The sequence below is a fragment of the Salvelinus sp. IW2-2015 genome, linkage group LG26 (genome assembly GCF_002910315.2).
Source record: "Salvelinus sp. IW2-2015 linkage group LG26, ASM291031v2, whole genome shotgun sequence".
NCBI lineage: Eukaryota > Metazoa > Chordata > Actinopteri > Salmoniformes > Salmonidae > Salvelinus > Salvelinus sp. IW2-2015.
In genome coordinates this window covers 49,096,878-49,106,959 of record NC_036866.1, presented here as the reverse complement: position 1 = coordinate 49,106,959, position 10,082 = coordinate 49,096,878, and the positions used below count along the sequence as shown (strand labels likewise).

At 46.5% G+C, this 10,082-nt stretch overlaps 1 protein-coding gene across 1 annotated transcript in view; it reads left to right on the top strand.

Moving 5' to 3' along the window:
- tspan18b (tetraspanin 18b) overlaps positions 1–10,082 on the top strand; it is a 144,911-nt gene that overhangs the window by 91,631 nt on the left and 43,198 nt on the right. The window contains exon 2 of the mRNA XM_023971829.2: positions 2,348–2,427. Coding sequence (XP_023827597.1) covers positions 2,425–2,427 — 3 coding nt within the window. The 5' untranslated portion in view covers positions 2,348–2,424. The remainder of the gene's footprint in view (positions 1–2,347; positions 2,428–10,082) is intronic.

Genomic DNA, 10,082 nt, shown 5'->3' with positions numbered 1-10,082 from the left:
TGCTGCTGGTGGTCCTGATCACCTCTACGCAGACGACACCATCTGATATAGCTTCTGACCCTTCTTTGGACACTGTGTTCAACAACCCTCCCAGGAACGAGCTTTCAAATGCCAATACAACCTCTCTTCCGTGGCTCCAACTTGCTCTTAAACAGCAAGTAAAACTAAATGCATGCTTATTCAAGCCATCACTGACCGCACCTGCTCACACGCCAGCATCACTTACTTGGTACGGCTTCTGAATTAGAATACAGTGGACAATTAAAAATACCCTAGGTGTAGGGTTTAGACTGTAAACCTCTCTCCAGACTCACATTACATCTCAATCCCAAAATGTAAAATCTAGTAGATCGGCTCTCCATAATTCGCAAACAAGCATCCTTCACTCATGCCTGCAAACATGACCCTCGTAAAACTGACCATTCCTACCGATCCTCGCTTCGAGTGATGTGCATCTATAAAATAGCCTCCCAACACTTTATCTCTACAAACTGATGCAGTCTATCACAGTGCATCCGTTTGTCACCAAAGCCACATAACTACTCACCATTGCGAACCTGTAGCTCTCGTTGTTGCGCCTCACTTCATATCGTCGCCAAACCACATCTGACTACCAGGTATCTTACAAGCGTCTCTGCTAGGGTAAAGCCCGCCTTATCTCAACTCACTTGCACCATAGCAGCAGCCCACTCGTAGACGCGCTCGCAGTATAATCTCACTGGTCAGCCCCAAAGCCAATTCCTCCCTTGGTCGTCTTTCCTTCCAGTTCTTTGCTGCCAAATGACTGGAACGAACTGCAAAAATCTCTGAAGCTGGAAACACTTATCTCCCTCACTTGCTTAAGCACCACTGTCAGAGCAGCTCTCAGGTATTACTTGAACTTGGTACATAGCCCATCATATTAATTTGCCCCGAAAGAGCGACATCATTGATGTATACAGAGAAGAGAGTCGGTCCAAGAATTGAACCCTGTGGCACCTCCTTAGAGACTGCCAGCGGCCCGGACAACAGGCCCTCCGATTTGACACACTGAACTCTATCAGAGAAGTAGTTGGTGAACCAGGCGAGGCAATCATTTGAGAAACCAAGGCTATCGAGTCTGCCGATGAGGATGTGGTGATTGACAGAGTCGAAAGCCTTGGCCAGGTCAATGAATACGGCTGCACAGTATTGTTTCTTATCGATGGCGGTTATGATGTCGTTTAGTACCTTGAGCGTGGCTGAGGTGCACCTATGACCAGCTCTGAAACCAGATTGCATAGCGGAGAAGGTACGGTGGGATTCGAAATGGTCGATATTCTGTTTGTTAACTTGGCTTTTGAAGACCTTAGAAAGACAGGGTAGGATAGATATAGGTCTGTAGCASWTTGGGTCTAGAGTGTCACCCCCTTTGAAGAGGGGGATGACCGCGGCAGCTTTCCAATCTTTGGGAATCTCAGACGTTACGAAAGAGAGGTTGAACAGGCTAGTAATAGGGGTTGCAACAATTTTGGCAGATAATTTTAGAAAGAGAGGGTCCAGATTGTCTAGCCCGGCTGATTTRTAGGGGTCCAGATTTTGCAGCTCTTTCAGAACATCAGCTATCTGGATTTGGGTGAAGGAGAAATGGTGGGGGCTTTGACGGGTTGCTGTGGAGGGTACAGGGGAGTTGACCGGGTAGGGGTAGCCAGGTGGAAAGCATGGCCAGCCGTAGAGTCTCAGACGATCCCTCATTTGAAGAAGCCGGATGTCGAGGTCCCGGGCTGGCGTGATTACACGTGGTCAGCGGTTGTGAGGCCAGTTGGATGAACTGCCAAATGATCTAAAACGATGTTGGTGGCGGCCTATGRTAGAGAAATGAACATTCAATTATCTGGCAACAGCTCTGGTGGACAGTCCTGCATGCCAAATGCACGCTCCTTTTATTGTCCCCAGCACAAGGTGCACCTGTGTAATGATCATGCTGTTTAATCAGCTTCTTGATATGCCATATCTGTCAGGTGTATGGATTATCTTGGCAAAGGAGAAATGCTCACTAACAGGGATATWAAAAAAATTGTGCACAAAACTTGAGAGAAATAAGCTTTTTGTGCGTATGGAACATTTCTGGTATCTTTTATTTYAGCTCATGAAACATRGKACCAACGCTTTACATGTTACGTTTATACTTTTGTTGTTCTTAATACCCGGGTCCTACAGGTTTTCAGCACAGAGAAACTGACTGTCATTATTGTGGTTCAGCACATGTTCTTCATGCCTGTTCTGTAGACAGTTTCTCTGTAATTTAGTGAACATAGAGAAACTGTAACCATTAGGGTTCTGCACGTGATCTATGACCTCTGACCTGTGTCCGTCTTTATGTCCACAGCTAAATGAAAACAGGAGAGGAGGGGAAACAGAGAAGTCATCTGCTTCATCTGAACGAAGAAGCAGAAACAGAAACTCATGGTATGTTGCTGTCACTTCCATCCAAATCTCAACTCATGATCTCTCAGCATATAGCTTCAACACTGAGTTTGCCTGACTCATACTTTTCTCTCAAAAACACTTCCATTTCTTTATAATTGCCCATTTCTCAAAGCCTCCTGCCCCTCTGTGTTTTTCTCACATCAGTTATTTCCCTGCCCTGTGCATGTCTATCTTAGCCCAGAGAATTGTGGAGGTGTTTAGGCCCAAACTGCTATCCTCTTCCTCCAGCCCCAGTTTAATCAAGCACACTGAGGTGTGTGTGTGTGTGTGTGTGTGTGTGTGTGTGTGTGTGTGTGTGTGTGTGTGTGTGTGTGTGTGTGTGTGTGTGTGTGTGTGTGTGTGTGTGTGTGTGTGTGTGTGTGTGTGTGTGTGTGTGTGTGYGTGTGCGTGTGKGYGWGCGWMAACAGGAGGCATGGAGGTTTGACCAAGGATCTTATACACACCACCAGTTGGCTTGGAGAAGGATGGCTGGGTCTTATAGGCTTGAAAAGGGATGGCAGTTGGCTTGGAGAAGGATGGCTGGGTCTTATAGGCTTGGAGAAGGATTCTGGTGAATGATCTGAGTCTCAAGCTTTCTACAGAGATTACCAACAGTCTGCATTCCATTGCAACATACTGTACATCCGTGCCTTGATATGAACCAAGGGAATGGCAAGGGATAGATGGGTCTTACGCACACCACCAGAGCTCAGAGAAGGATGGCTGGGTCTTACTAAGACACCACCAGTGGGCTTTGACCCCTCAGCCTGTCACAGCGGTGCAGTGGGTTAGGGTTAGACCCTTTATTGACATAGAGATCTATAGCATTAACATTCCAAGCACGCCTCGGCAGCAGACATGCATAGATCGAGAGGTTAAAGTGGACTTCAGACAAAGCCAAAACGTAGCCTGTAGACAGACATGGAAACCTTTCACCATACAGCTTTCCCCTTAAAAGCTAGAAAACAAGCGTGCGTGTGTGCGCGCGCGTGTGTGTTTTTGCCTGATGACTTTTATGGATGAAATAATGTATTTCCATTTCCAGATGGTAGCCTAGAGCAGTGGTTCCCAACTCTCAGGTGTGCCATAACTTTTCCTAATTTGATTAGTTTTTGGAACACCGACTTATAAACGTGACCCGTGGAATGCACTTTGCACGTGGAATTTTACTTGTTTTATTTAATAAGTGGTGTACTTACATGTGTGTAGCAGATGGCCATCTTCCTTTTTCTTTTGAGACACAAACACACGCCCACACACAGACCGCCCCCCCCCTCCCCCACCACACACACTTTCTCCAGGCTTTTGGTTTTTGACTCCCTCAAAGGTACAACCTGTAACACAACTAGGCCCCGCTGTGGTTGTTTTGACCGTTTCTCTTTCCGTGCACTCCGTCTGATCCCTCTGTCTTGTAGCCTATCTTGAATATTAATGTATCCCTTCAAAAAAAAGCTTCACGGTGAGAGGCTTAGCTAACAAACCAGCAAAGGTAACAGTAACAGGTTTCAGGCATGGTTTGGCCTGTGGTTCTGGTCCTCTATCTAACTAACATATGGCCTGGTAATAGGGAGCTGAGCCGCGTGAGTGATCACTCATTAGACAAATGGCCATCCAAGCTGTTCCTAACGCTAAAGTTCTCCCGCAGCTCTGATGTGCTGTGTTTTTTGTTGGTGTAGGGTGAATTTACCCCTAGACGCTGATCTCGGGTCAGTTGAGCATTTTCCTCACTAATGGTTAAGGTTAGGATTGGGGCAAGGGAAGCTGATCCTAGATCTGTACCTAGGGGAAACTTCACCCTGGAGTTCTTTGTTTGCAGCAACAGGAACTACCCCCTGGGCACAGACGTCAATTCAACGTCTATTCCACGTTGGTTCAACGTMATTTCATTAAATGGCGTGGAAACGRCGTCGATTCAAACATGTGTGTGCCCAGTGGGTAGTGYTAAGTGGAGATGCCAAACACTAGTCTGCAAAGACAAAATACACTCTCACCCCCTCCCCACAGCACACAACACCTCAGCCCGTGCTCAGTCTTTTATGCAGAGCTCGTAGTCTTGGAAAGTTTTCTAAATGTTGTCGAAAATCCCAGGGGGATATTACGATAAAAAAAACGGTTATAGAGTCCCATGTTACATTTTCACCCCTTTTTTTTATGTTCACTCTGTATTTGTTTTTTTAGGGATTATAAAACAGACATAAAGGGGCAGTTTCCCAGACAGATTAAGCYTAGTCTTGGACTAAAAAGTATGCACAGTGCATCAACAACACTGTCGATTTTTACCCCTAAAAACGTGTTTACATGTTTGCCCAATCTGGGCTGACTACTCAGCTAGTAGTCTTATGCTATTTAGAACAAGATCTGTCTCAGTTCCTCTATTGCACTCTACGTATAACCCTGCCAGAAGTGTGTGTGCGTGCCTGCGTGCGTGTGTGTGTGCATACTGCTCTTGGGCAGAGGGGGTTGTAGGTCCCTATAAGGACCTGTTTCTGCCGCTGTTTACTTCCATCTTCGTTGTTTCCACATAATTTCAACAACAAAATCTATCTAATGACATTGAATTAACATGGAAAAACTGATTGGATTTCCAAAAAGTAATCAACGTAAGGGAATTTAGTCTTTTTTTCACCTAACTTTTCACCTAAATCTCAACCAAAAATAAATCAAAACTAGACGTTGAAATGATGTCTGTGCCCAGTGGGTTTTGTAAGGGTCGACGCTGGAGATGAGAAGCAAGTACAGGGAGCGAACATTTAATTAGCACGGACGTGGAACAGGACAGGACAGCGTCTCGACATAAACACATAACGACATTAACGCAGACACAGGGAACAACCAGGGGAGCAGACAATTAGACCGGCCAATCAACAAAGGGAAGGAGTCCAGGTGAGTCCAATGAGCGCTTCTGCGGTAATGTTAATGACAGGTGTGCGTAATGAAGGGCAGCCTGGCGCCCTCGAGCGCCAGAGAGGGAGAGCGGGAGCAGGTGTGACAGTTTTACTGGACTAGCTTGGTCGCTATTACAGTAGTATCTAGATTTTGGAAGTAGCAGAAGACCGTTTTGTGATAGWAGATGCTGTGGGTCATTCTGATAAGGTTCCAACATAATGATGTGTGTTCTTCGATTTGGACAATATTCAAAGGAGTTTGTAATGCAATGAACGATGTGTGTGCTTTGATAATCATTGATTCTATCAACACRTGCCTAGGCAGACAATCCATTCCATACGTCCATTCCCAGAGCATTCCGGTTCAAATGGTCTGAACCCAACAGGAATGCAGTCAGTCTAATAATATACCCCATTGACATCAACTCATTATCATTTCACACATGATTTACATTGACTTAGAGCTCATTCTCATGGAAAGCCCCAGTGTGTGCGTGTATGTATGCGTGTGTGTGTGTCTACAGCCCCCTTGGGAACACACTGGTTGCGCCCTAACAGGCCTCTGTGTTGAAGTGTTTGTGATCCCTGCGGGAATTAAACCCACAACCTAGTCGTGTGTTGCTAGAGACATCCTGTTACCAATTGAGCCACACAGCAGACCACAAATGTGTTTGTGTTCATTGTTCAACACTACCGCATAYACAGAGAGAGAGAAAGAGAGAGAGAGGACTAAGGAGGAGAGGGGGTGATTCAGTGGATCAATGCCCATTGACCGTCTGCCATCCCTGGGCTATRAATCGATCCATCCTCCCTGAGCATGTTACTATCTCCACTCTGTCTGATACAGGTGTTGACACTATTAAGTGAGAACTGGAGCAAAGCCTATGTATCTGCTGTATGAAGGAGAATGTGGAGGAGGAGATGGAAGAGGGTGGAATGGAAGTGGAGGAGGGAAAAGACGGAGGGGGGGTGACGGAGGAGGGGAGGGAAAAGACTGAGAACTAGGAGGGGGAGGAGGGTGAGGGAGGAGTAGGAGGGAGAAGACGAAGGAGGACAAGGATCACCACCACACCGAGCATGGATATCAGCCAGGATCTTTCCCCTTACTCCTGAGGTTGTATTGAATTGAAAAATGCTAGATGGCAGAGACCTTGGCCTGCATTCTTGTTGATAGCATATGGTCAAGTGAAGTAGATAATAAACAGAAGTGAAATAAACAATAACAATTAACAGTAAACATTACACTCACAGAAGTTCCAAAAGCTGGTTCTCTCTCTCTCGACTGAGTCAGGACTCTGTATCCAGACTCGAAAGACTGTTAGTAAATCAGACTATTGTTCAGGACTGTGTCAGCTGCTTGGTCAGAGGACAACCTTTATCCTTGGGCCTCAGACTTACTCATTGGGACTGTACCAGCATGAAAAGCGCTCCCTAGAGGCAATAAAGGGGATTACTGTTCACTGTACACTGGCATGCTACAGTTTCTGAAATTGTAATACACATTATACCTTTTCCCAATAGCTGTTTTGTCTCCAAATGCCTTTACTGATTTTTTTTCTAGTCTTAACAAAGATTATTTGTACAATGAATAGAAATGATTAATGGGTCTACTGAGCGCGGATAACTGAGACAAATCTTACCCACTTGTCTTGGTGTACAGTACAGCGCCTGCAGAGATCATCTGTAAGATCTCATCTTACATCTATAAGAGCTATATTGTATAGCCTTCTCTGAACCAATTAAAGTACCTTGCCTGATGGCAGAGGAGTAGCAGTATTGTATGTTTCCACCTGGGCTTTTAACCAGCATTTGGGCTCTGGCCAGCCAGCCACAGACAGTTTCCCTAACAACCAGATCCAAATGAGTTACAGTTTGACGGTGAGAACACTGTATCCTCTCTGTGAGTCCCATACCGTGAAGCTTGAAGCTAAACACTTTCTTCATGTGAGATCTGCTTGTAGAACTTCTCATTCCCTGAGTGTTTAGTCAAAGTTGTCTGTCTGTCAATCTTCCTTTGACAAAGATATTTTCTACAACAAGCAGGACGCACAACACATTCTCCAAACACCCGACAGGGCCGACATCCCCGTTATTTGCAAGAGGAAGAGGCGCAGGGACAGGGGACACAGAGCCTGATGCCTCGTGAGAACCCGCAGAAGGCGAGTGGGAAAGCTGCCGTTACCGACAATATTACTCGCCAACGTGCAATCATTGGACAATAAATTAGATGAGGTACGATCACGAATATCCTACCAACGGGACATCAAAAACTGCAATATCCTGTGTTTCACGGAATCGTGGCTGATATTCAGCAAGCGGTATACACGCTGCACCAGCAAGATAGAACAGCACACTCCGGGAGAGACGAGGGGGGGCGGTCTGTGCATATTTGTAAACAACAGCTGGTGCGCAAAATCTAAGGAAGTCTCTAGATTTTGCTCGCCTGAAGTAGAGTATATTGTTGTAATTGAAGGCCACACTACCGGCCTAGAGAGTTTTCAGCTATACTTTTCGTGGCTGTTTATTTACCACCACAGACAGATGCTGGCACTAAGACCGCACTCAGTCAGCTGTATAAGGAAATAAGCAAACAGGAAACCACTCACCCAGAGGCGGTGCTTCTAGTGGCCGGAGACTAATGAGGGAAACTTAAATAAGTTCTACCAAATTTCTATCACCATGTTAAATGTGCAACCAGAGGGGGAAAAAATCTAGATCACCTGTACTCCACAGACAGAGACGCGTACAAAGCTCTCCCTCGCTCTCCAGTTGGTAAATCCGACCACAACTCTATCCTCCTGATTCCTGCTTACAAGCAAAAATTAAAGCAGGAAGCACCAGTGACTCGGTCTATAAAAAAGTTGTCAGATGAAGCAGATGCTAAACTACGGGACTGTTTTGCTATCACAGACTGGGATTCTTCCGATGGCATTGATGAGTAGACCACATCAGTCACTGGCTTTATCAATAAGTGCATCGAGGACATCGTCCCCACAATGACTGTACATATATACCCCCAACAAGAAGCCATGGATTATAGGTGACATTCACACTGAGCTAAAGGGTAGAGCTGCCGCTTTCAAGGTGCGGGACTCTAACCCGGAAGCTTACAAGAAATCCTGCTATGCCCTGCGACGAACCATCAAACAGGCAAAGCATCAATACAGGGCTAAGATTGAATTGTACTACACCGGCTTCGACGCTCGTCTTAGGTGGCAGGGCTCGCAAACTATTACAGACTACAAAGGGAAGCACAGCCGCGAGCTGCCCAGTGACACGAGCCTACCAGATGAGCTAAATCACTTCTATGCTCGCTTCGAGGCAAGCAACACTGAGGCATGCATGAGAGCATCAGCTGTTCCAGACGACTGTGTGATCACGCTCTCCGTAGCCGACTTGAGTAAGACCTTTAAACAGGTCAACATACACAAGGCTACAGGGCCAGACGGATTACCAGGACGTGTGCTCCGGGCATGTGCTGACCAACTGGCAGGTGCCTTCACTGACATTTTCAACATGTTCCTGATTGAGTCTGTAATACCAACATGTTTCAAGCAGACCACCATAGTCCCTATGCCCAAGAACACAAAGGCAACCTGTCTAAATGACTACAGACCCGTTGCACTCACGTCCGTAGCCATGAAGTGCTTTGAAAGGCTGGTAATGGCTCACATCAACAGCATTTTCCCAGAAACCCTAGACCCACTCCAATTTGCATACCGCCCAAACAGATCCACAGATGATGCAATCTCTATTGCACTCCACACTGCCCTTTCCCACCTGAACAAAAGGAACAATTATGTGAGAATGCTATTCATTGACTACAGCTCAGCGTTCAACACCATAGTACCCTCAGAGCTCATCACTAAGCTAAGGATCCTGGGACTAAACACCTCCCTCTGCAACTGGATCCTGGACTTCCTGACGGGTGCCGGCACCCAGTGGATAGAGGGTTAATAACTCACGGCTGCAAACTTATCTGACCACGTCACACTGATCCTCACACTGGAGCTACCCTCAGGGGTGCGTGCTCAGTCCACCCTCGCTCGTACTCATCCTGTTCACACCCACCCACGACTGCCATGGCCAGGACACGACTCAACACCAATCATTATAAGTTTGCAGACCGTACACAACCAGTGGTAGGCCTGGATCACCGACAAAGACGCAGAACAGACCATAAAGGCCGAGGAGGTCAGAGACCTGGCCGATGGTTGCCAAGAATAAACACTGTTCCTTCAACGTAACGCAAGCACTCAAGGAGATTGATTGTGGACTACAGGATATAGGAGGACGAACACTGCCCCAGTGGAGCAGGGTTCCAATGAGCCTTGTCTTCTGCGCGTATATGTTACGCCTGACAGGTTGTGGGCGTAATGAAGGCATTTTATTGTTGAGAATTTTTGAGGGCTGTCAGTGGAGCAAGGGTTGAGTTAGCTTCAAGTCTACTTGGTGTCCACGGATCAACAACCAAATTAGAAGTGAGCCTCCAAAACACCAAGACAGTTGGTGAAGAAGCACACAAACAAAGCCTAATTCCCCACTGCAGGAACATAATGGTCGGTCGTACTGAGATCCTGCAAAAGGTTCTACCATAGCTGCAACATCGAAGCATCCATGACATAGATGTTAGCATCACCTCGCCCTAGGCAGAGCAGTTGCTATCGCCTCCATACTACACCAGAGCGAACCAGTAATCACTGGGGCTAAGCTGTTTCCAATCGCAGGACCTCTACAACTCAGGCCGGTGTCAGAGAGACCCTATAATTC